This window comes from Chrysemys picta, chromosome 2, assembly GCF_011386835.1.
Source record: "Chrysemys picta bellii isolate R12L10 chromosome 2, ASM1138683v2, whole genome shotgun sequence".
NCBI lineage: Eukaryota > Metazoa > Chordata > Testudines > Emydidae > Chrysemys > Chrysemys picta.
The window spans coordinates 67,176,232-67,203,826 of NC_088792.1; the positions used below are offsets into that span (position 1 = coordinate 67,176,232).

The window sequence follows — 27,595 nt, forward strand, 5'->3', positions numbered from 1 at the left end:
TGCTGGCTTCTGCTGGTTACAGAAGTACCACAGTGTTCTGGGGAAGTCTGTTCTTGAGGTATGTGTGGCTTAGCTGACACCCAGGAGGACTGAGAATCTTTGTGAGAAATCTTTATCTCATGAGGTTGCCAGCCTGATTTCTAGACCATAAAATTCCATACAAGAACAGGTCCTCAGCTGGCATAGATTGTCATAGACCTATTGAAGTCAGTGGGCTCATGACAGTTTATACCAGCTGAGGAACTGCCCCCAATAATTGGGTAATTATTCAAAACATCTTCCAGAGGAGCAGACTCTGTCACCCAAACTCACACCGAGTAATACCTTTCTCCATTTATTGCCCGGGGGCTGCTCTTGGTGTAGATGTACCACTCAATCTGTGTAACGATGGCAGAATCTGGCCTTCAATTTTTTGAGATTACTTCATCACTACTGATCACTTCTAAGCTTTTGACATGATGCGATACTTTGTCTCAGTCTCGTATTCTCTGAATAGATGCTGATGATCCATCCTTAGAGGTTTTTAAGGCCTGGCTTGACAAAGCCCTGGTTGGGCTGATTTAGTTGGGGTTGGTCCTGCTTTGAGCAGGGGGTTGCACTAGATGGCCTCCTAAGGTCTCTTCCAACCCTAATCTTCTATGATTCTATGATGCCGCTCTTAGTCAGCGTCTACTTGCTGTATTCAGCTGGGTGTGCCTTAGAAATGCTTTGCTGTCAATGCTGTAACCCCTGGCCTAGTGAAACAGATTGAAATAATGCCTAACTTCTTGACCAGTCATGTACTTTAATGAAACATGCCCAGACCTTAGCTGTACCCATTCTCTTCAACCTCCTTTTTCTAGGTTCAGGTATAGGTAGCTCTGTAAAGGAGGGCAATTCGAATTTTTGTCTGTTTGTTTATTTTAATTTTATTTCTGTATTTATTTATTGCTGTTAGCCTGAGTCTGTTACTGTGTGACAGAGGCCAACCTGTGAGCCCACATTAATTCTAGATTATGGCTATTTATGAGATTTGCCAAAAAACCTGATTAACTTATTTCTGAAATCCTGCTTTCTGGTGCAGATTTGATTGTAATGAAACCTACCTTATCTAATATGAATATATCATTGAATAAGCTAAGAAAACATTTTATATATTTACTATAGATTCTAAATTGAATATCTCCTTTATGTCGAGGAGAGTTTGGCATTCCTCAGCTTGAGTTACATAACAAAGTAAATTGCATTTTTCAGTAATTAGAGTTATTGTTTATCCCTTTGGATATAAAACGTGCTCCTCCTTCCTTTTAGAGCGCTTCCAGGCAGAGTGCCAGATTAATCCTTGTGTAACTCCACTGAGTTCAGTGTGGTTACACTAACTACTTTGGTTTGATCCTGAAGCATTGGGTGTCCTCAATTCTCATTGATGTCAGCAGCTCAGGGTGACCATATTTCCCAAAGGGAAAATGGGACACCACATGAGGCTAGCCTGAGTCTCCCCCCTGCATCCTTGTATGGGTCCTGCCCCCCCATCCCTGCGTGGGGCTGGTGTCACGGCTCATTCAAGCCCTGCCTGCCTCCCTGCACGGAGCTGGCATCTCAACTCCACACCCCCTGCATGTTCCTCCGCACCCCACTTTTTTGGCAAAAGTAGGCATTTTTCCTGCTTGCTCTTGCCAACTGATCAAGTTGGCAAGGACAAAAGGGACAAATGCCCACTTTGCCAAAAAAGTTGGGGTGGCCGGGACAGTGCTTATAAAAGGGACTGTCCCAGCCAAAACGGGATGTATGGTCACCCTAAACTAGCTCCTTATACCAAGATTTCAAAGAAGATGCTTTGAGAGTGTCATGTTTCTGATTCTAGTGGTTGTTAGATAATATAGTATAGCTATCAGTGAAAACTAATATATGCACACACATTCACAAAGACTGTTTTTCTTTCCTTTTTCATGTGTATGTTGATTTTTTTTTAGCATAGATGCTAAAACTATATTAAGGTCCGAATTTTGGCCATTGTGTGCTGGTGGGATTAGTGAGAGTGACACTTGTTTTCATCCTTTATGGGCTGAATTTCAAACAATATGGGAGTTGACAATGACCAAGTATGGTAGCAGGTTCCTGTATGAATGTGGGTCAAAACATACAAAGGAAATAAGTAGTAGTTTGAGCTAGATTGGGAATCATGCAGGGAGGAAAAAGGGATTTTTTTTTTTTTTTTGCTATTTGGATTTAACAAATATGAATTTCCCCCTTGTTGTTTATCCCATTTTGAGTTCGAATGGATGTTCCCAGTGATATTTACTGATTTGCCACATGTCTGTAGATAGACCTGGTATTTTATAAACCATGCCAGTTTTCCGTTAATATGGTACTGTAGTTATAGTGTCATTGGACTGATGGGGAAACTGAGACAGACAGATTAAAGATCTGCCCCCAAACCACAGAGGGAGGTGGTGTCAGAGCTGATTTAGAATTAGGAGTTCTTGGTTCCCAGTTTTTCACTCAGCAAACTAGACTATCTCCTTGCTGCTGAGGATTATTCTAGACCAGAGGTTCTCAAACTGGGGAATGTAATCTTGGGCAGGAGGGGCAGGGGTGAGAAGCTGCTGGCAGCAGTGTTGACTTCAGAGCTGGGTGCCCAGCCAGCAGCCGCCACTTTCCAGCCACCCAGCTCTGAAGGCAGAGTGGAGACTGGCGTCTGCTGGCCGGGTGCCCAGCTCTGAAGGCAGCACTGCCGCCAGCAGCAGTGCAGAAGTAAGGATGGTATGATATGGTATTGCCTATATACTTAAATGGCTCTGTTTGAATCAATGTATTACTGTTATTTAATATTTACTGAGAGTTACATTTTTTTTATTGGTATATGTACTTGTGTGGAAGGAGAGGGGGGTGTAAACTACTAGAGACACAAAGAAGGGGAGACCACTGCTCTAGATGAATCAGAAACCTGTGGTCAATGCTGTCACTGGAGGTGAAACTTCCAGGGAACATTACAATTGCTTATAAAAAAACCCCTCAGGATCTTGAAGAAAAGCCTAAAGGCTTTTTCCATACCACTTACCTTCTTGAGCCCCTTCTGGGTGTAACATTAAAGAGAAACCTGTCCCTCTCTTTATAATTCTGGCGAGGGGTGGGGGAAAAGGGATTCAGGAGTTAGGAATATTTAAATTAATTTGATCATAAATCTTTCAGTATTTTAAATGAATGACAATAAATGTTGACACTTTCTCCATGTTTTCTTGGTGTGGTCAATGTCTCAAAAATCTTTTCATAATGTTTCTGGTATGATTTCAACCTCTCCCTCAAAAAAATAAATCTGGAACCCACTTACTCAATAGTACTTCTTTGCATTACTGCAACTTTACTATGTGTTCCACAGGACAAAAATATGCATGCTTAAGTCAATTTTCAGATAGTTCAGGCACAGAATTGTATAGCTAATCTGTACACTCCCTCCCGCCCTGCAGCGAAACACACACATTGAGTCTGCATGGACGTGCGTCTAATGAACTATTGGCACACAGTTATTGGAGCTTTCTGCACAAATTCAGTGATGATTTGTGCAAATTAGGGGTACACATTTGTCCATCTATACTGTCAGGGAATCTGACCCTTAAAATCTTTCTTAAATCTAGCTGAATGACAGCTGCTACAAATAAAGTGCTGCACACTTTGTAAAACACCCTTGGCCAAACTCCAGCCCTGCACCTCACATACCATGGCAAAACTCAGTGGCTTTGTTTTGTTTTTAATTCTGAGAGGTTGCGGGGGGAGGGCAAGGAGCAGGTAGATATTTGTGCATCTGCTGGGAAAGAGATGTTATCTCAAAACGTGTATTCTACTTATCCTTGTTTTACTGCAAAACATCCATTGTAGATCCTTTTGATATCTGTTCTCAGACCAGACTCCTACACCAACCCGATTCCTGAAGAACTGTGAGGAAGTGGGCCTCTTCAATGATATTGACTGTTCCTTAGAACACGAGTTTAGAAAGGCACAAGAAGAAGAGAACAATAAAAGGGTATGTTGTAGTGCAACGGACTCTTTCCCTTTTCCCACCCTCTAAGTGTTTATGGATGTTGTGTGAAAGTAGGTAGACCTCCATTACCTGGTAGAACCTTTTTTGGATGGAAACTAGGTGGCACTATAGATTGTGACATGTTTTCTAACCATTGTAATCATTGATAAAAATGCATAACCAAGCTTAAATCTCCCAAAGTGTCTTAGCCAGCTTTTGATTACTAGGTCCACACTTAAGTAAACCTATGCAAACCACATGCCTCTTGAGGGAGAGACTTGGTAAAATCAAATGTTCTGACAAATAGGAATCAAGCGTGAAATCCTTTCACTTGCTAAAAGATGTTTTTGGGGGGATGTGGAGAGGAAGTAGAAGAATGGAATTGGCATAGAAATACCTCTGATCTGATTTCTGCTCTTGTTAAGTATCTCCCATTGTGTCTCTAGATTTACTTTTCATCACTCCTAATTTTATCTGATATAGATTGTATTTTTGGTAAAATATCCAAACTCAAGGGGAAAAAATCTACCTTATAGGGCAGCGATTCTCAAACTTTAGTAATCCAAGGACCCCCATTTTGATTTTACATTTTTGGGGATCCCCAGCTCCACCCCAGGTGCCACCCCCACTCCACCCCTTCCCCCAAGGACCTACCCTCGCTCCACCACTTTCCACCCCCTGCTCACTCCATCCCCCCTCCCTCCTTCACTCACTCTACCCCACCCTCACTCACTTTCACCAGGCTGGGGCAGGGGGTTGGGGTGCAGAGTGCGGGCTCTGGGAGGGAGTTTGGGCACGGGAGAGGGTTGTAGTGCAGGCTCTGGGAGGAGTTTGGGTGCAGGAGGGGGTGAGGGGTGCAGGATCTGGGAGGGAGTTTGGGTGTGGGCTCTGGGCTGGGGCAGAGGGTTGGGGTGCAGGGTGTGGGCTCTGGGCGGGAGTTTGGCTGCAGGCAGGGGTGAAGGGTGCAAGCTCTGGGAGGGAGTTTGGGTGCAGAAGGGGGTGAGGGGTGCAAGCTCTGGGAGGGAGTTTGGGTGCAGAAGGGGGTGAGGGGTGCAAGCTCTGAGAGGGAGTTTGGGTGTAGGAGGAGGTGAGGGGTGCGGGCTCTGGCCAGCCAGCTCCCAAAAACGATTGGCATATCTCTCTGGCAGCGGCTCCTAGGCGGGGAGGCCAGGGGGTCTCTGTGCACTGCCACTGCCCGTAGACACTGCCCCCACAACTCCCATTGGCTGCAATTCCCAGCCAATGTTAGCTGCAGAGTCAGTGCTCGGGGTGGGGGCAGTGCACGGAGACCTGCCTTAGCCCTGCTATGTCACCGGACTTTAAGTGCCTAAAATCTTCCGGTTTGGCTTCGGTAGGTGGAGGAGTTGATCAGTGGGGCCCGCGGACTCCCCGGAGTATCCTCGGGGACCCCCCGTGGTCTGTGGACCCAGTTTGAGAAACACTGTTATAGGGTACAGGTAGAGAGAAACTATAGTTCATTAGATCATGTATCCCATTTCCAAATATGGACCTGGCATCCATAAAGTTAGGAGCATCTACGTCACTTTACAATGGGCTATATATGCTAACTCAACCTGACCCAACATCCTTGCATTTGGGCTATCATAGCATGCGGGTATAATTTAAAGGTGACTATAATGAAGTTAAATATAGTTAAGGGATAAATAAAAGTGATGGATGAGTTGCTAAAACTTTCAAATAAGCACCCAACCTTTTGTTTGCTTCCCTGAACTGAAACATATCTAAACAAAGTGAGGCTTCCATCCTCCTCCTCCTGTGGGATCACCCAGTCAATCCATAGCTTCCCTCCTTCCTCTTTGCAACTCTCAGAAATACCTCTCCTTAACTTTCCTTTGGGCCCCAATTACCTCTCAGCAATCCTCACTGCTTCCCCCTTAATCTATCACTTGGCAAATAGGATCCCCTACTATTGAACTTCTTGTTACAGGGCCCAGCTAGTCTAATGATGATCTGTATCTGTTAGTCTAATTTAGATCTTAAACAACACTTGAGGCTAAAATAAGGGAGGTGGGAGGGAAACAACTCCCCCTTCACTGCTAAAACCAGCAGGAGGCTCACCCGTACCTCCTAACCCTTGGCTTGGGTAAGCAACAGTCCCCCATCGTGCCCCTCTTCTTTGGCTGGGGTAGTGAGTGCTCCCAATTTAGGTTTGGTCGTGCTGCGCCTTGGCTGCTGCTGAATTCAGAGTGCACAGGCTCTGGGACTGTGCATGCCGAAGTGCACCCCAAGCTTATGAAATCTTAAGCAAGCAGCATTAAAGGCCTTGCAGTAGGATCTTTGAGGTACTATAGGACAACTTGTAAAGGACGAGAGCTATGGGGGTTGTTGCTGGGCTGTGAAGAGGAAGATGAGATGTGTTCAAGGTCATGGGAAGGGAGTCCAAGGGGTTATTTGAGAATGGTTTGGAGGATGGAAAGAGGCTGGGGTTAGATATTGGAGAGGGAGGAAGGGAGTACTAGCCATGCTGAGGGCAGGAAGGGGCATGCTCCAAACATGAAAGTGCCTGGGTTCTGGTTAGGGAATGGGAAAATATTCCAGCCAGTTCGGCCATTACAGACTCACGTATAGGATGAGTATTATGAAACAGCCATGTAAAGAGAGTAAATGTGTCTAATCTTAGATTGATTAGTGCTAGTATGCAGAAAGCTGGCAGAAATAGCAAATTAGGACATTTTTGTGTGTTAATATTTCTACACAGATTATCAGTGCTGAAGAAGATTCCAGTGCAGCACCTACAGTGTGGTATTTATCTTGCAGGAATAAGAGACGAGCAGCAATCTCATGATCTTGGGCCCTGTGAAGTTAACCACAAATGATACAGTATGATGTTGCAGGGTCAGTTTCAGCTAACCAGGGGTAGTTGCACAATCTGATTAAAACCTAGACTAGGGCATCATGTTACTTGATAATTGCCAGTTGTTTGAGGTCCTCTGGAGGTCTTATTCTGCCCTCCTTCTGTCAGCCACTGGAGCTGCCATGAACCATCTCCAGGGAGCAAAATGTGTGTTTTTCAAAAGAAAAGCAAAAGTCACAGAGGCAAGTTAACGTGTAACATTTGTTCTGTGTTTCCAATTAGCCTGCTACACATTCATTCCTACATTACCAACTGCCTGTAAGATATTAATCTGAAGCTGGCCCCACTAGGGCCATACGCAAATGCAATAGACAAAGGATACAAAGGAACGTGACTCCTTCACGTGTAATACTCATGAAATGCTCTTAATAGTCCCACTCTGAAGTGCAAATATAGCTTTCTGCAGCCTTCTGCAGTGATGGTAAGTAGGTTTAATGTGAGCAGCCCAGAGATGTTATGCATGACTGAGAAAAGGCTTCCAAAATATTTTGGATTAGGAGATTCTTTTACATCGGACTATGAAAAAATATATGTTTATTTTAGTTTACTTCACAGTGGCTAAAGAGAAAACAGCATGACACAGAGATCCTATGAGAAAGAAGACAATTGGTTTTTTTTTTAACTTGCAAGTTTCCTTATTTGAAAACTTCAAGGCTACAGTCCAGTAAATTATTTTCTTTTTAAAACATGAGACCATGTGCAATCCACAGAGTCATAGAAATGTAGGGCTGAAAGGGACTTTGAGAAGTCATCTAGTCCAGCCTGTTCTGCTGAGGCATTACACCTACGCCATCCCTGACAGGTGTTCATCTAATCTGTTGTTAAATACAGGCAGGCCTCGACTTTACAACGTTTGAGTTACGACAAACGGCACTTATGACGCTTCTACATGGATACTTTGATTCGACTTACAACTATAGGTTTCGAATTTATGACACACGGTCAGCAATGGAGTAGATTGCGGTTCTGAGTTCCAATTTACGATGCAATTGTAAGGAACTAATTGTGTCATAAGTCTGAGGACTACCTGTATGTTCAATGACAAGGATTCCACAGCCTCCCTCGGAAGCCTATTCCAGTGCTGAGCTATCTTTATAGTTAGAAAGATTTTCCTAATATCTAACCTAAATCTCCCTTGCTGCAGATTAAGCCCGTTACTACTTATCCTACCTTCGGTGCACATGTAGAACAATTGATCAACGTCCTCTTTATAACAGCGCTTACATATCTGAAGACTGTTATCATGCTTCCACCCCCCCTCCCACCCCAGTCATCTTTTCTCAAGACTAAACTTTAACCTTTCCTCATAGGTCAAATTCTCTAAACCTTTTATCATTTTTGTTGTTCTAGTCTGAATGTTCTCACATCCTTCCTAGAGTGTGGTGTGAAGAACTATATGCAGTACTCCAGCTGCGGCCTCACGAGTGCCAAGTAGAGTGAGAGAATTACCTCTTGTGCCTTACTTATGACACTCCTGTTAATACACCCAAGAATGATATTAGCCTTTTTTGCAACTGCATCACATTGTTGACTCATATTCAATTGATGATCCACTATAATCCCCAGATCCTTTTCAGCAGTACTACTGCCTAGCCAGATATTCCCGCATTTTGTAGTTGTGCATTTGATTTTTCCTTCCTAAGTGTAGTATTTTGCACTTGTCTTTATTGAATATAGTTTTGTTGATTTCAGACCAATTTTCCAATTTGACAAGGTTGGTTTTGAATTCTAATTCTTTCCTCCAAAATGCTAGCAACTCCTCCCAGCTTGGGGTAATCTGCAAATATTATACGAATACTTTCCCCTCCATTATTCAAGTCACAAATGAAAATATTGACTAGTACCAGACCAGGACAGATCTTTGTGGGACCTCACTAGATATATCCTTCTCCCCCGCCAGTCTGACAGCAAACCATTGGTAACTACTCTCTGAGTACAGTCTTTCAATCAATCTTTCACCCACCTTATAATAATTTCATCTCTAGACCACATTTCCCTAATTTGCTTATGAGAATGTTATTTGGGACTGTGTCAAAAGCCTTATTAAAATCAAGGTATATCACATTGACAACTCTACTCCTTCCTCCCATCCAGTAGGCCAATAACTGTGTTAAAGAAGGAAAGTAGATTGGTTTGGCATGATTTGTTCTTGACAAATCCATATTGGCTATTCCTTATAACCCTGTTATCCTCTAGATGCTTACAAACTGATTGTTTAATAATTTGTTCCAGTAGCTTTCCAGGTATGGAAGTTAGGCTGGCTGGTCTAGAATTCCCTGAGTTCTCTTTGTTCCCGTTTTTAAATATAGATACTATATTTGCCCTTCTCCAGTCCTCTAGTACATCAATCGTCCTCCATGAGTTCTCAAAGATCATTGCTTCAGCTAGTTCCTTAAAAAGCAACAGAGAGTCCTGTGGCACCTTTAAGACTAACAAATATATTGGAGCATAAGCTTTCGTGGGTTGAATACCCACTTCGTCAGATGCGTCTGATGAAGTGGGTATTCACCCACGAAAGCTTATGCTCCAATACATCTGTTAGTCTTAAAGATGCCACAGGTCTCTCTGTTGCTTTTTACAGATCAAGGCTACCCCTCTGATACTAGTTCCTTAAGTATCTTAGCATGGCTTTCATCAGGCTCTGCTGATTTGAATGCACGTAACTTATCTAAATATTCTTTAACCTGTGCTTTCCCTATTTTGCATTCCTTCGCCCTTGTTATTACTATTAACTATGTTGAGTCTCTGGTTGCAATTTTCCTTTTTAGTGAAGACTGAAGCAAAAGAGGCATTAAACACCTCTGCTTTCTTCATGTCATCCATTTGTAGCTTTCCTTCCCCACTAAAGGGAAGATCTATACTTTACTTCATCTTTCTCTTGCTCCTAATGTATTTATAGAATCTCTTCTTATTGCCTCTTATGTCCTTTGCGAGGTGTAACTGATTTTGTGACTTAGCCTTTCTGATTGTGTCCCTACCTGCTTGTGCTATTCTTTTGAACTTAGATTTTGTCCATGTTTCCACTTTTTGTAGGATTCCTTTTCAATTTTATGGTTATTAAAGAGCTTATGATGGAGACATATTGGCCTCTTACTATTCTTCCTATCTTTCCTTCACGTCAGAATAGTTTGCTGTTTTACCTTTTAATATTGGTTCTTTGAGGAACTGCCAGCTCTCTTGAACTCCTTTTTCCCTTAGGCCTAGTCTTCACTTACCGGCTGGTCCGGAGGCACGCAATCGATGTTCTGTGATCGATTTATCGCGTCTGGTTAAGACGCGATAAATCGATCCCGGAAGTGCCCACAATCGGCGCCGGTACTCCAGCTCTCCGAGAGGAGTACGCGGCGTCGACGGGGGGAGACTTCCGGCCGCGTCTGGACCCCGGTAAGTCCGGACTAAGGTACTTCGAATTCAGCTACGTTATTAACGTAGCTGAATTTGCGTACCTTAGTCCGAAGTCCGGACTAAGTGGGGACCAGCCCTTAGATTTTCTTCCCATGGGACCTTACCTACCAGTTGTCTGAGTTTGTCAAACTCTGCTTTTTTTGAAGTCCAGTGTTCTTATTTTGCTGCTCTAATTCCTTCCTTTCCTTAGAATCATGAAATCATTTCCTGATCACTTTCACCCAAATTGCCTTCAACCTTCAGATTCCATGAGAATTTCTGTTTTGATTAAATTGGTTATGTGGTGAATTGACACTCCAAATTAGTTGTGAAAAGCTGCATGCTGTATCCTTAGGCTTGGCAGAATTTTTGATTTTTAAAAAAAATAATTTTGATGGATAATATTAATGTTTTTTTTATTTTTAAGCATTATTTTTGATTTTTATCATTTTAAATTTTCACAATTGAGGGAAATTACGGGAGGTCAGACAATAGGAAGGGTCAGACAATAATTACTTAATGACAGTAGACGCTGAGGTTAAAAAAAATAAAAGCTTTATAATCATTAAAACACAAATTGTCAACATCACATGTCAAAACATATAAAATAAATATTCTTAAATCAAATTCAAATAAGTTCTCAAGCAGCATTTTTCTTACTTTCCTGTCTGTAAATTTCAATTATTATCGATGGAAATATTTTTCGTTGGTTTATATGTAGGCTGTGAAATTGGCATTTACTGACTTTTAGCAATAAAAATCGAATCCTTCCAAGTCTATGTATCCTACAGCTAGTGCACTGACTCTTTTAAGGCAAGGTGGTCTTGTAGACAAGGCACTGGACTGGGACTTAGGAGATCATAGTTTGTTCTTTTCTCAGGTCTGCCCTAGACTCCCTGAGTGACTTTGGCAAAGTCAATCTCTCTCTGCTTCAATTCCCAATCTATGAAATGGGAATAATAACCTTTCCTTTCTCCCTCTATTTGAACTGTAAGCTCTTTGGGATAGGCACTCTCTTGCTATGTGTTTATAATAGTGCTAGTGCAGTGGGCCCCCAATTTTAGATGAGGCCACTAGGCACTGATGTAGTACAAGTAGTAATAATTGACCTCCAAGACCTGAATTTGGAATGACAAAAAGCAAGTAACAAGTGGAACTTGGTGGTTTCTTTCTACTCTCCAAAGATGCTTGTTGTCAAACTGCTTGGGTAATTTGGCATAATCTAATGTAACTGGAAGTTCCTGCTCAAGAGAGGCTAAGGCCTGGAAGACAAGGGATGCTGCAGGTCCGGATTAAGTGTATTGACAGAGCCATGTGGAAGAAGCTTTCACAGCATCTGGCCGCACTATTCCTGATTCAAACATCCTGACCACTAAATTTACTAACAAAATTAAAAAACCAACAAAAATAAATTACCTTCTGGAAGCAGGAAAAGGAAAAACTAAACACCCAGTGGTGCCCAGGCCAGGGAGCCATCTATGTATCTTTGACACTAGACAGCAATTCATGGCTCTGCCTCCGAGTCTGCAACCCAAATCACCAAGGTAGGCAGTGTTGGCAGATTAGATTATTGTCCCAGCCTGCAAGCATGAGGTTTTAGATTTACTCTGATCTGAGCATTAAGTATCCAAAGCATTTGTCACAGGTTATATTTGCAGCCATATGACCCTGGATAGGGCTTGTTGGCAAATCTGCTCATGAGCATGGGTCTGAGAGAGCAGTGTCAAAGATGGGAAGAACCGGTATCCATCTCCTACCAATTAAATGAAGTTAGCCCATTAAAACTCACCTGCGTTCTGTACAGGTTCAAACCATGTTCTGTTTAATGCATACTAGAACTGGGAAGCATGTGGTAGCTCAGCATACAGTGTAATTTTGAAATTTTCCATCCAGTATCTCTGGATATGTCTACATAGGAACGAGACATCCGTGGCTGGCCCATGCTAGCTTACTTGGGCTTCCGGGGCTTAGGCTGCAGGGCTGTTTCATTACTGTGTAGACTTCTGTGCTTGGGCTGACGCGTGGGCTATAGGACCCTGCAGGAAGTCTACATAGCAATGAAACAGCCCTGCAGCCCAAGCCCCGCGAGCCCAAGTCGGCTGGCATAGACCAGCCACGGGTTTTTCTTTGCTGTGTAGACATACCCTCTGTGTTCCAGGAGTGTGCGAAAGCCATGGTGGTGGGGTGGGAGATAGTTCTGTTGTAACATCATTCGTTACCCCATCGACTCAGGAAGCAAAATGTTAATATTCTCTTCTTCTATTGCATTAGCCAGGATTACTGTGTTCTTTGCTAGGCACCTCATTACTAGAAAGGTTTTGACAACTTGGCAGGAGTCCAGTAAAAAGAAACCAAAAAAATGGGGTTTTGGTGGTGGAATGATTGAACTGTAAGGAAGGATTTAAAAAACCGAAATATGTATAGTTTGGCTACATGCCAACTAAGAGAGGACATAACAATCTAACATGCATTTGAAAGGCATAACCAGGGCTTGCCCCTTCTTCCAGCTCCCCCAGCATATTCATTACACCAGCTGAGATTCTTACAAATCGGTAGAGTGTAAATAGATCTAAAGGAGGCTGTGTCTTTCTGACGCCACCTTACCAATCAACAGTAAATTTGGCCTTATGATTCTGTGATCACCAGAATATATAGTATCGGATATTCTCTGAACTCTTACCAATAGCATACGTCACAGCAAGGGGGTTGGGGGGACAGGAAAGTCTGACACCAGATGCAGTGAAGAATGTGGAACCTGACAACATATTGGGTAGGCATATTTTTGAAAGGAGAGAAAGTTTAGCTGCTCCTCTGCCCCCATCCCAGGTTCAAATTCACCTAATATAATCTTGGCCTAGAGGTTTGTATATATTTTAGAAGATAAACAGGAAAACAGATCTTGCCTGAATAAATGGGTTTTTGGTTTGTTTTTATTTATTAATTTTTTGAAAGAAAAGAGACTGCTGTTGTTCTGTCAAGAAACTAACAGACAGATGGCAGTGCCACAATTCTGAAGAAAAATATTGGATTTAAAAGAACATTCCTTTTGCCACACACATTTAAAACTCGGACGCAAAAAATATAGGCTCCTCGACTGACTTTAGTGGCAACAGGAACAGACCCAAAGTGTGGAACCATCTCTAGTGAATTCTTCAGAAATTAGCGGCTGAAACCAGCAATGGGGGCTATTAGGTGTCTTTTGGCAGGCAAAGAACCACATTAAACTGCTAATTGTGTGCCTGGGGCCTAGATACTACAGTGAAGGGCTGGGGTCCCTGGGCACGGGCCCCGTTGGCCCACTGGCTAATCCACCACTGTGTATACTGTATTAGAACTTACTTGCAATGGTATTGGCAAAGCAGTTTATACACTATAAATTTTCACCTTAGCAAGTATATGTTAACAAGATTCAATTGTAAAAAGCATGGTGCTTAGACACAGACACCTTAGAAATATCTAAGATAAATGGTATGGACCTGGTTAGGAAAGAGCAAACAGATAATACTGTTTGTCAAAAAGTAATTTTTTAAAGCGTTTATCATGGTTCATTTTGGGCCGGTATATTAGTTTGCAGTTAGTCCTAGTCACATACAATAATCTTGATTTGATGCAAAATGCAACAGCGTTTATTTGTATGACGATCCTGAAGCTGATCGTTCCACTAGTGAAGCATGACTGCTTGGGAGATTGGATGAGGAATGCTGTTATAGTTTCAGTAAGGAATTGCTGAAGTTCTGATAAAAGGTGTCTAAGGGCTAGTCCACTAGAAGTGCTACATCGGCGCAGCTGCACCGATGCAGCTGTGCCATTGTAGCGCGTCTGGTGCAGACTTTCTGTGCTGACGGGAAAGCACTCTTCCATTGGCATAATAAACCCACCTCCACGAGAGGTGCTAGCTATGTCGGCAGGAGAAGCTTTCCCGTCAACATAGTGCTGTCCACACCATTACTTAGGTCGGTGTAACTTGCGTCACTCAGGGGGGTTGGCTTATTCACACCCCCGAGTGAGGTAATTATGCCGCAGTCAGTGATAGTGTAGACCTGGCCTAAGTGAACCAGAAAACAGCAGGCATGGAACATGTGTTATAATGGTTGGTTTGTTTGATTACAGATTTAGCACAGGGCATTTAGGAGAAATAGCCACCTTCCAAGAAGTGTGCTCCCCCTAAATGATTTAAGAGCAATGCTTAGCAACAGTCTAGAAAATGTATAGGTACAAGGTTATGGCTGTGTCTTCTGGGGCCAATGGGCAAAACGTTCCAGATTCACTTTTCATTAACTTTGGCATTTTAGGAGACAGTGTGAACACTTTTGGCCCCTGCAATACTCCAACATCTGGCAATCTGGAACCTTTTGAGTATGATGATCCCTTTGAGCATTTACTCCATCTCAGCACCATTCCCATTAGCTCCCTACTTCCGTTGTGAATGTCCTGAAGCCACAGCATGGCTGCTGAAATGGAACAGGACAGAGAAGTGTGGTATGCTGATGGTAAACATTTCAGAGTGAAGTATTCCAACCCAGTCTGACTCCTTTTGCTAAGTAGTACAAACAAACCCTAAGCTCACCCCCAGAAAACTCGTGACTGCTATGCAGAACTACCTTATGGGTTATTCCCATTCTGATGCTAGGGCCCCATTGTGCAAGCAGAGCTGTCAATATATTGGTCATGGGAGCTATTGTCCAAGGGATAAATCAGCATGTTCAAGTTTACAAAGTAAACAATCACCCCCCGAAAAACCCAAAAGGTATCAATATTTCAGTCCCCAAACACTAAGGGCAAAGTCTTTACATGTTAAAAGGCATCCAGTGCAGCCAAATCCTCCTCTGGGTGATGCAATTAGGTATTGAAAAGGTGCAGTCTAGCTAGGTTAGAGGGGTTTTTGCTCGAGAATTTATAATTAAGTATTTAAAATAAACCCTTTCAGTGGTAAAGCTGTTCATTTGTCAGGCTTCTTGAGTCTGATACAATTTTCCAAGGACTTTTCTTGCCTCATCATGTGAATTCATTGCTTAAGATAAATCACCTAGGTACTCAGGTGCCCACCATCACTTTATCTGAACACCTCATACTTAAGAATGAATGTATCCTCACAACATCCCTGTGACTTAGTAGGGAGTGTTATTGTTCCAGCCTTACTAGATGAAGAACTAAGGCACAGAGAGGGCCAGGTTTTCAAAAGTATTTAGGTACCTAAAGATGCAGACATGTGCCCCATCTGCACCCAAGTCAAAAGCACCCAAGCAAGTTAATGCCCAGTTCCTTTGAAATCAAGGGTACGGAGTGAGAAATCAATGCAAGCTAGGCACTTAACCAGTTTAGGTACTTTTGAAAATCCCACTAGGCATCTATTGACATCTTTAGGTGCCTAAATAGCTTTGAAAATCTGTCCCAGAGAAATTGTCATTTTTGTCTAAAATCACACAGGAAGTCTGCCTTAAAGCCTGGAATTGACTCCAGAGCTCCTGACTCCTAATCCAGTGCCCTCCACAGACATATATGTATTAAAGATTATGTGTGTTTAGAGGCTGACGACATACACCTCCACTCTCTCTCCTTCATGGGTGATCTCACTGAATTTTAATCCTTTTTTTTCTCAGTTTGCCATGCTGGATTTGTATAAGAATTCTGCTGTTGGCATTTCTGCCCTTTGGATAGGTGATCCTTGTTTGATGGATGTATTTGTTGCCCTGTCAGGTATTTAGCACACTCTACTATGGCACAAATAGTTGCTTTTCTGTTCAACTGCACAGGAAGGCCATGAAGACAACACAATTCATGAGACAGGCTTGCAGAAGTATTCACAAGGTTTGCATTTCACTCACACCAGGGTGGCAGTTTACCTTCTGCTGACAGGCTGGATACTTATTTTTCTTTGTAGCAATGGGTTCTGTTTGAACGGATTTGTGGATTTAGTCTCCATGCTCTGAAAGGAGATCTTATGCTTTTCCTGCAGTTCCTGCCCAATGCATGCAGAGAAGCAGTTTGGGGGCGGGGGGTGATACATTTTTTGATTGAGCCAAAACCTTTCTTTAACCAGAACCCATCCATGTTCTTCTGAATTCCAGTTGATAAGTCCCAGTGCTCTGAGTAAAATAGCCAGATTGACCTTCTCACTCCCTTTTATTGTCCCTCTGTGCCAGTGATGAAACTGAGTCATCCTCTTTGAATGTCCTTTTTTTTTTTTTGTTCGCTGCAAAAAGTGAGCCTGCTGATTTCATCCCAAAATTTCTTTCATGACCATGTGGCATGTTAATGAAGCCATTCCACCAGGCTTTCTCTGCTTTTTTTTTTTTTAAAGCATAGCTTTGTAATTACCTGTTCATATTTCAGCAGCCTGGACTTCGTGGCACATACTGGAGATAAACCTTCACTGTAATGGCTTTCTAGTAAGACTATCTCTTAGCTAAGGTTCCTAAATCTTGGCAATCGCCTTATAGTGTACACTCTGCTATTAAACACAAACTCTTCACTCCCCAGAACCAGACTGTAAGTGGAGTGCAGCATACATGGTTGGGTAATAAGATACTGCTGATATGTTTTAGAGCAAGGTGCACTTTTACTTTATTTATGAAGATAGACATGGTGGTTGAGGGCTTAATCACAGCTGATAAATCATTTTAAGAAAGCCTATTAGAACCATATGCTGATTCTTTGCATTAATATGATATGTCTGTTGCTAATCTAATAAGACAAGGTTCTCTCCCTCTCTTCCCCTCCCTTCACCCCCACTCCTGCCGTGTGTGTGAACTCTTTATCTGTTTAAGTGGTACCATTAATAAAATGAGGTGAAAGGAAGAGGGGAAAAAATTCCAGTGTGAGCAAGCTGTGTGTTTCTGGTCATCTTTGTTTAGATGGAATTCCAAAGCCAGCGTAAAAAAAGCTGAGAACAGGAAACCTATCAAAGTTTTGGAGAACAGTGGAATAGCCTTCACTGAGCATAAGGTAGTCATTTTGGCCCAGGTGGTTACAATACTGTAGCAAGAGAGCTGGGGAGTGGGGTGGGCACTCTGACATTTCGGTTACCTCACCTTTCCTGTGCTTGAAGAGGTCTGCTGCAGCAACAGGTTCCATGGCTCTCTAATGAGATCCACATTGGTTCAGTTAGTCAGTACCAAGCCTTATTTATTGCTAATTGGTGCATTCGCTTGCAGATCTTTTGTATTATTTCCTGATTATCCCCCTACACTTCCCAAAATTCAAATGCTAATAATTGCATGATTTATCATTTATTTATAGCTTTGTCTAACGCTTACATGGATATATTTAAGGATTTCAGAACCGGAATAACTCTTGCACTGACTGGATTTCTTTCACTTTGCATACCTACCAGCCATCTATTTGTAGACCTCCCTGGGGACTCTTAAAGCTTTACAGTTGGGATCTCTACCCCGCTTCCCCTCTCCCCAAGTTACTTACTATATAAATAATGATGATTGTTATTATACGGAGAGAATGTGTGGGTAAGGACCTTAATTTAAGCCCCAGGCTCAAGGCAAATCAAATCAAATAAATATATAAATAAACAGGGCACATCATAAATCTAGTGGGGCAAGAGCATTTTCACAGCAAGATAGAAGATCCAGATTTGAGGTACTGGGAATCTGTGGCAGTGCAGAATGGGAAATTTTGAAAAACTAGCCTTCAGCCATATTTATATACATGTTAAAATAGGTTTACCTTTTTCAAATGGCCTCTAAAACCATTGCGAGGTACATGTGTGAAAACTAGCGGAGTGATTGTATTGTACCCTCTAGAGAATTTTGTGGAGGAAAGCAAGTAACCATATTGTCCCTCCTGCTGTCATTGGTGTCACTCACACTATTCATATTCAGCATCACTCCACTGTAAGTGGGATCCTCCTTGCACAATGGCGTCATACAATAATACTTGAAAGTGTGAGAGTGTAGTCACATATCAGGGGGTAGCCGTGTTAGTCTGTATCTACAAAAACAACAAGGAGTCTGGTGGCACCTTAAAGACTAACAGATTCATTTGGGCATAAGCTTTCGTGGGTAAAAACCTCACTTCTTCGGATGCATAGAGTGAAAGTTACAGTGATAGTGACTTTTAAATCAAGGCAGGCCAGTCCTCGCTTACAGACAACCCCCCAACCTGAAGCAAATACTCACCAGCAACTACACACCACACCACAGAAACACCAACCCAGGAACCAATCCCTGTAGCAAACCTCGTTGCCTACTCTGTCCCCATATCTACTCTGGCGACACCATCAGAGGACCCAACCACATCAGCCACACCATCAAGGTCTCATTCACCTGCACATCCACTAATGTTATATATGCCTTAATTTGCCAGCAATGCCCCTCTGCCATGTACATTGGCCAAACTGGACAGTCCCTCCGCAAAAGAATAAATGGACACAAATCGAACATCAGGAATGGTAACATACATAAGCCAGTAAGTGAACACTTCAATCTCCCTGGCCATTCTATTACAGATTTAAAAGTCACTATCATTGAACAAAAACATTTCAGAAAGAGACTTCAAAGAGAAACAGCAGAACTAAAATTAATTTGCAAATTTAACACTATTAATCTGGGCTTGAATAGGGCCTGGGAGTGGCTGGCTCATTACAGAAGCAGCTTTTCCTCTCCTGGAATTGACACCTCCTCATCTATTATTGGGAGTGGACTACATCCACCCTGATTGAATTGGCCCTGTCAACACTGGTTCTCCACTTGCGAAGTAACTCCCTGCTCTCCATGTGTCAGTATATAATGCCTGCATCTGTAACTTTCACTCTATGCATCCGAAGAAGTGAGGTTTTTACCCACGAAAGCTTATGCCCAAATAAATCTGTTAGTCTTTAAGGTGCCACCAGACTCCTTGTTGTTTTTGTAGTCACATGTTCCCCATGTATGACTTTGATCAGTGAGACGCCTTTGTAGCCTGGCCAGGGACATCCATGAGCATTTCTAATGAGCCATGCCTCAGTATAGTTCTTTCTAGATAGGAGTTAACTCAGTTTACCTGGTCTATATAGACAGAGACTAAATATAAATGGTTTCACTCATAGGCCCTGGGAAATGTGCAGTAGTTATCCAGAAACACATTATGTCAAATCACCCACGGTTACTTTAGTCAATATCCTCTTTAAGAGGCCACATGTCCTGGTGTTTGTTCTGGGAGCTGTTACATTTCTAGTGTAGCATATGGATTTGGGGACGGATTTGAAAAACACTATGCATGAGATCTTTGGGTATGGCCAAATGCAAGTCAGATGGTTGTGGGCAAAAGGCAACTTCAGGCATTCCTTTGCCCTAATCTTGGTGCTGCATATCCCACCCTCCTTGGGCTATGTTGGAACAGTCAGTGGGCTGCTCTAACTTATGCCAGCTTTCACTAGCCACAAGGGGCTGAAATAGTAGCCCAGGGACATTGTGACATAGGGATGTCCCTGTTTTCTAACTATGCCCCTTTTTGTTGCTATGCTGGCAGCAAAGAGGGTGTGTGCCTCAGTCAATAGTGGTAACACACATGCACAGAGCGGCACATACACAGTGGAAATAGGTCCGTTGCTCAAAAATCAGATCCAAAGTAGGTTTCTGTCCACTGCCACCCAGTATGAAGAGGTGTTTGAATCAGGGATTTTGGTTAGCCTGTTATTACACAGACAGGGCAAACCGCAAAATTTAGATTTGGGTTCTGATTCTAAGAGCTAAGGGATGTTCAGATTGGTTGGTTTAGGTCCATCTCTAACCCATATATTCAATGTCCCTCAACCCTGTTGACCTTAATCCCAAACATGCTTTAAACTGGTAATTCAGGTAATTTTATAAAAATAGTATTTCACTTTAGGATTTTTCTTGTCTTTTATTTTTCCTTATCAGCCCCATGATGGACTGCTGAGGCTGAGTCTAGTTTTCTCATGCTATCTTCGCCAGTTCAGCTGCTTAAATTTTGCTTTAGTTTTGTGATGGTCTTATTGCAAGTTAGCTAGTACAGATTCCTTAGTGATTCCTAACAAACACAAACAGTAAAATTATGCAAAAAATGTGGCATATTCCATCTACATTTGTCAGACAGCAAATACTGTTTTTTAAAAGCATTGGTTGGGGGGACGGGGAAAGTGATTTTTATCTCTTGTTTAGGTTGAGAGAAAGAGAAGGTGGTTCAGTGGGTGGAGATTGTGGGGGCCGTTTTGTTAACTTTATTGATAATTCTGTGGTGCATCATGGGTAATAAAATTAAAGGACTAGAGGAATGTACAGCAGCTGGAATAGCAGCTTCTGAGAGTGAGCCGTAGCAGTGAATGGACCCTATTGCAGTGAATGAAGCCTATAGCTGGGTGTTCGTTCTTTTGATCCAATTGGAGTGGGTTATATTTATTCCTGGTGCAACTCTACTGACTTCAGTGGAATTTCACAAGGAATGAATTTGGCCCAGTATAGCTTAAGCAAAGATATGAAGGAAAAGTCCTCTCAAAGACAAAAATGATGCTCAGGTCTTGGAAAAGTGCAGTGGCTGAGTGCTTTTGGGTGTACATGGAGTTTCTGAAAATATGTACCACTAAACTTTTAACTACATCAGAAAGCAAGAAGGGTGCATTTCAAATGCTGTTTCCCTATTCCAGCTTTTCTCTCTCACATGCACACACACATACATTTCCATAGAATAACAGTCTCTTATCAAATAGAGAGTAGCTTTCTCGCTTCCCTGACATGAAGATGACCCAGGAGTGTGACTGGGTATGGTCTCTGGGAAGAGAGCATGTGTCGGTTCATTATGTGAGTGCACATGTCAAAGTGCAGATCTGCCTGTCTGCAAGGGGCCGAGGGGTAGAAGGGTTTAAATAGTGGAGATAGAATGAATTCAACGGTACAAACAGTCTCTTTTGAATTTCTACAACCTATTAGTCGCAGCAAGCTGCCTTTATTGATTTTGGTAAGAGAGGTCACTTTTAATCCTCTAGAGTGAAAAGAGCTGCATATGTGTGCTCTCCCTAGCATGACATTAAAATTGACACAACTCTGCACTGGCTCTAGGAAAATTCCCTAACCCTAGATGGATTATTGCCTTTCCTTTCAAAGGGTACAAGCTCCCATCCATAACACACCAAGCTGGAATCAGCATGAAAGGTTCAAAATGTTCATGAAGGGAAGTGCAACCCCCCAAAATCTGAGAAAACATATGACCGCACTAGAAAAGCTGCCTCTGTGGAAATGGACTATTAGTCTCTTTTTTCCCCCTGTTTCTCTCTCTGTGTCAAAAAAGTCAATATAGAGTTGTGATTACCATATAAAAGGATAAGCCAACGCTGACTCTTCCCTATGATTATGAGGAAAACTTTATCCTGGCTCCTGGCCCAGGCTAGTTTTGTTTATATTCTTCAGAGTACTGAACCTTTGAATGCAAATTGAATAGTCCTACTCAAATCATAAGTGTGTCTCAAAATAAACAAGAGAGATGAACTCTCAATAGTTCCCTTTTCATCTCCTCCACCCCTACCCCTGGCCTTGGATCCTGCTTAATGATAGTCTGTGGCATCCCGTTATTAAGAGAAGATCTTCCCGAGGAAAAATGTGCTTAAAGAGGTTAGGAAATACCTCATGGTCATGGAAAAGTAGTAATTTTTTCCCTTTCTTTGGAGATTAGGAAACTGTAACTGTCCATTTTGATTTTGTGCCAGATTTTATTTGGAAATCTGTTCTTGAAGGTCAACAGGATTTCTATGAGTCTTGGTAAAAATGTACACGCTAATCTTTAGGAATGTTTGTCTGGCTTATCGTGTAAGCTTTGCATTCCCTCTCGCTTTCCATTAGCGCTAGCTTCTTTTTTATCATCTCCCCCAGAGCCGGGAATTCTCAGCCTTATTCAAATACTGTGACAGACATTTGCAACTGGTTCTTTTCAGATGAGTCCCATAAACCTTTGTGCTGTTCCCTACTGGAAGGGGAGGTGCTGCTAGCATTGGCACAATAAGTTATGGGGTGCTCTTAGCAAGTCACGGCAGCTTCTGTAGAAGACCAGAGACAGGGAAAAACAGCAGACTTGAGCAGCACCCATTGACTGGTGGTGGTGACTCCCAGAGGCAGGGAGTGGTGTGGAACTGTGGCCCACAGACTGAGGGCCACTGCCCCAGTATTTCTTGTTAGTAGGTTGAATCTTGTCTTCCTAAATGAGGGAAATCTGGAAAATAAATCAACCAAAATATCTTGAGAGGACAGAAAAGACCAGGCCATGTGGAGTCTCATTATATTCCCTGTGTTTATTATCATATTTGAGACCTCTATACTGTATCACACTTTAGTAAGAAGCCTAACATTTTTTACAATTGTTAATTAAATAAGCCTTGCAACATCCTTCTCGGTAGAGTTTAAAATAAGAGGAGAGGTGTGTGTGGAGCACAGCTTTCCCTTCTCTGCTAAGAGAGAGCTCCTCTTCCTGTCCTTTCCCCCTTATTTGAAGGAGTGCTACTCCTTCTCTTCCTATCTGCTGAAGGAAAGAGGGGAGTCTGAAGAAGGAGCAGCAGTGGAGCTGGTGACAGGCTGGAGTTTCTGGGCTTCCCAGTCTTCACAACAATAGATGATGCAGCAGAGGTAGGGAATGAAAAGTTGTTCCAGCTGCAAGTACAGGAAGCTCTGTTCCCTCTTTCTTCTTCCTTTTGCCCTTCAGGATGAGGGAGACCCACCATCACTTCTCCCTCCAAAGAGAAGAAAGGATAGAAGACAACCACCCCCACTGCCAATTCCCTCAGAGTTGAATATCTCAGAGTTGAAAAGACAGACTAGCTAGATCTCTAAGTGGCGTGGATGGGAATGGAGGGCAGGGTGTAAGGGGATCAAGGGGCAGAATGGAGAAGAGCCATCAGCTTTAACTTATGCTGAACTGGCAAGCCCTATTCCTGCTTCCTGAGCCCAGGTGAGTGATAGGGTCAGAGTTACATTTGTGGGGAAAATAGTGGAAAACTTAGATGGATGAAAAGGAAAAGTTAGTCACAGGGAAAACTGAAAGGTACAGACCAGCAAATACAGATGGAAAGGGGAAAGAACTGAATGGAACACTAAGGTAATATATCAAAGAAGTCAACTTTTTAGTATATTGGAAGGGTGAGGCCAAAATATTGCAATGAAGTACTCATTAGTGGAGCTGGTCAAAATACTGTAAGATTGGGAGGTGGGAACTGTGAAAATGCCATTGACATTTTTTCCTTTTATCAAGGATTTCAATTAAGATTATCTTTGAAAAACTGAAATTCAGAAAATTTCAACCCACTGTCCTTCTGGACGTTTAGTTTAAATGTCAGGGAACATGACTGTACAGGAAGAGGAGGAGACACGAGAGACCTGTTTATGGATGGGAGATAAGGACGGTTTTCCTGCATAAAGGGAAGGGAAGAAACTGCTCTGATTTTATATTGTTTAGGTTTGGGGTACGTGGGTTGTTGTGTTTGTTTTTTTGTTTTATATTCTTCCTTTTTTCCTTCCCATTTTGTGTGGAGCATATGCGCCTGTCTCATGGGATATCAGAGTGTACTTTGTGTCTAATGATTTAAAAATCCAATACAGTTTGCCATTGGCAAGTTGTTACAATTAAATACCAGTTAACGCTCTTCGCAGTCAGCTTTTGTGTGTGCATGAAATCTTTTAAGTGACTCCATAACACAGGAATGTGTATCAGGTTTTTCAAAATTTTCAGAAGAGCCCTTAATCCCCCTCCCCAAAAATCCTGTTTGCAATGGTACTGGTTTTCCATTTTGGTCAAGTCTGAATGATGGCGTTTATAGGGATAGGGGCAAGAAGTACTGGGCGTGTTCCTCAGCATATTGTGATATGCTGCTGCACACTCTACTTTGGCTGAATATAGGCTTGAACCCCTTTCAGGCACATTTCTTCTTTTGTCCCCATATTTTTTTTTTTTTGTGGCAGCCCATCTCAACCACCATTTCAGCAAAGCACTTAACTACATGCTTAAGTCTCATTGACTTCAATGGTTCTTAAGCATATGCTTAGCTTTAGGCATGTATGTAAATGTTTTGCTGAATAGGGATGGACTGCTGAAACCGAACTTTAATATTGAGACCTGGAATGACAAAACCAAAACCTCCCATTTTAATATATTTTAGCTACTGCCTGTTTAGTACCGTACATAACTGTTAATATGTCAATTTTGCAGATGGGTAACTTTAAGTTATGGAGGAGTTCAGTGACTTGCCCAAGGTCATTTAAGAGTCAGTAACAAAAGACTGATTAGCTTCTAATCCCCCACTGCAACAACTTGCTTTTCCACTAAAAAACATCTTTGTTTGTTATGTGAAAAGAAATAATTAGTGGTACTCATGTTACGAATAAAAATGTTAGTGAGGTTTCCTGAAGGAGATAAAACAATATATTTAACATATTTCTCATTAATAAATTCTGAAAAATAGCTAACTCTAATTAATTTATTTTCAAATCTATGTTCTTTGTATTACCCTTGAAGAAGCTGACCCATAACATTTCTCATAGATCTTATGGTTTTCTCCCAGTTGTCAGACATCCACATTTTTCTGTTTTTTTTTCAAATGGAACTTGAAATGACCGTGGTTTGTATGTCTTTTCTCTTGTTTGTGTATCAGTATCATCAGCCATGTCAACATATGTGATGTTCATGCTCATCTCCTATGCAAACCATGGATATTTTCTTAACTTTTCAGTGAGGGAGTGCTTTTATTTTTCAAATAAAAAATTCAAATCCAGATGCTGTTCCTATTGGCTTATACAATTAAATACTTTTATTGGCCAAATCATGGCCCAGCATGTGAGGTGGCACAGGAGAGGGCGTAAGGCATCCCCATATTTTCTTGCATTAGCTACCCACATCACAGACAAAAATAATATAATAATAAATGGAGATATACCTATCTCATAGATCTGGAAGGGACCCCAAAAGGTCATCAAGTCCATCCCCCTGCCTTCACTAGCAGACTAAGTACTGATTTTGCCCCAGATCCCTAAGTGGCCCCCTCAAGGATTGAACTCACAACCCTGGGTTCAGCAGGCATGGGATGGGAAACAGGCTTGGTGGAGCTAATACATCCCTCCACTGTGCAGGTGAGCTGGAGGAGTCAGGGACTGGAAAAACAGCATTCATGGTTGAGTGCTTAAATCAACTTCCTGCCAGTGGACAAGGACGATGGCAGCCTGTATGGAATGAGTATGTTTTACCTGTTCTGTTGGTAAAGTGTTAAATACAATGTTAAAAAAAGAAAACAAAATTCCATTGTTTTGTTTTAAATTACGGGGGTTTCTCTTTGTTTTCCTGTCACATTTCAATATTCAATTCTTCTCATCCCATCTCAAGAACAGCTAATCTGTATCCACCACTTGAATAGCATTATCCTGACAACATGGCAGTGAAAGGAATCCAGACAACAGGGGTTCTAACAATGCCCGAGGGCCCCAGGAATAGGAATGCCCTGAAAAAATGTGCTCTAATCCAGCTGCCCTTCGTATTGTCGTCTCCCTAGCCAATTTACTAGAGAATTTCCCACTGGCTCTTGGCTTGTTCCCAAATGAGAGTGTAATCTTTAAAAGATTACACTGCATAATGAAGGGACAAGGAGCTCTTTATTAACTGGAATGGGGAGTCACTCACTGTTAGGAAGGGCAGATGGATGGACTGTATCAGTGTCTCTCAGCTCCGCTCTCTACCCCTTCTTGTCTCTGTGATAGGATGGTAAATTGGGAGTGGGCAACCACCACAACCAGACTGTAGGGAAAAAAGTAATGTAGGTTATGATTACGGCTTACTCCTGTAATATGGTGAACCATACCATAACTATAACATTGCCAGCAGAATTACATTACTAGCATAATATCACCGCATGTTTAAAATTTCCCTTCTTGTTCCAAAGTTGATCCATTCAAAGTTAATATCATTTAAAGAATATGAACACAGTAGGAAGGATCTGAGAAGGTAAGGAATTTATAGCACTGTCTTTATATATACTGCGTGGGCCAGATCTTCAAGAGAGCTGTGCTGATTTATGCCATCTGAGGATCTGGTCTCCTTTCTGAATGGTGGTTGTTTTATACTTTCAAAAAGGGATGTTTTTAAAAACTCAGTGAAGGGGCCAAATTCTCTGCTGCATTGGGCTGAGAGAACTTGTTCCAAGGCTTCTACAGCAAAATACGTTAATGCTGCATTCTTTATTAAACATCTTTCAAAAATTTTATTTAATAGCGTAAAACAAGTCTAGTGCCAGGGCATTGTGCCTTTCACCATCACCTCTGGACTTTCTACAGCCTGCAGCATGATTTCACTGTCACCTCTTAGGTCACAGGCTGTGTCCAGGAAAACTTGAAGCTAGTCTATTTCAAATAGTATTGAGTGCCCTGGGCTGTGGATATCAAGCTAAGTTAATTCTTGAGGGGTACTGATTTTTTTCTTGTTCATTACCTTCTAATAACTATATACGGTAATACCCTTTTGGAAGCTTCAGAAACACAGCACAGAATAACCATAAGCCCGTTAAGCCCGTTGGCGTCCTGGAATAACCTATCGACACTCTAAAAAGAGAGAGAGAGAGAGAGAGAGAAACATATCTGAACAGACTCTCTCATCCACTGCGGACCACAGGCTGAAAACCGCTGCCTTAAAGGGACTTTTTCTAAAGATGAACTAGAGTTTCGGACATCAGGCAGCTGAATGGCTAAGGGAATGCCAGTGCTCTTCCCATTCTTTCCTTGCATGTGAAACTTATGCTAGGGTGGGAGTTGCCTGGTGTAATTTTTTTCTTTTTTCTGTAAGGGGCCTTAACAAAACATCACAGCCCAGAGAAAAACAACACTAACAGGGAACTTCAGGATAAGCGCCAGATGAAGTCAAGTTGTCTTGCAGAGAACAAATAACAGCCAATGCCACATGTGGGCTGCACATTCTGAAAGAGCGAACCAGTTTGCCAGGTTCACCCCGCTGTATTATAACTCTCTGATGACAATGGAGTTGCATAACTGATCAATTTGGCCCCTTGTGTGTAATGACCATATGTTCAGCCAGTCAGCATGCTGAGCCGTTTGTGGCTGCTCTCCTTCATGCTGCCAACGTAGAGCTAGAGTCAGTCTTGGATTTTGCAGGCTTCTGCCAAAGAATTGCAGAATGCAGTGGCCTAGCAGTGGCAAATCTGCCCACCGGGGGTGCTGATGATGCAAAGAGCATGCAGTCGTCCCTCTGCTGGGAGTGGGGGCTTGGAGCTGACCTGTGCAGTCTCAAAAGTGGGGAATTGCTGACTGGGGGAGGTGTGACCAAGATGGGTGGTGGTGGTGATTCAGTGGATCCCCTTGCCGCCGCCTTTGTCCACGCTCCTATGGAGTCCTAAATCAGAGCATAGCAGC

The 27,595-nt window shown here is 42.3% G+C and overlaps 1 protein-coding gene across 15 annotated transcripts in view; it reads left to right on the forward strand.

Annotated features, from left to right (window-relative positions):
• The window catches only part of CREB5 (cAMP responsive element binding protein 5), a 349,218-nt gene that overhangs the window by 62,561 nt on the left and 259,062 nt on the right, over positions 1-27,595 (forward strand). For 11 of the 15 annotated variants that reach the window (XM_065583406.1, XM_065583411.1, XM_065583410.1 and 8 more), the window contains one exon: positions 3,879-4,000. The exons of the other annotated variants lie outside the window; for them this stretch is intronic. In XM_065583406.1, the coding sequence (XP_065439478.1) occupies positions 3,879-4,000 (122 nt within the window). The remainder of the gene's footprint in view (positions 1-3,878; positions 4,001-27,595) is intronic. 15 annotated transcript variants of the gene reach the window in all.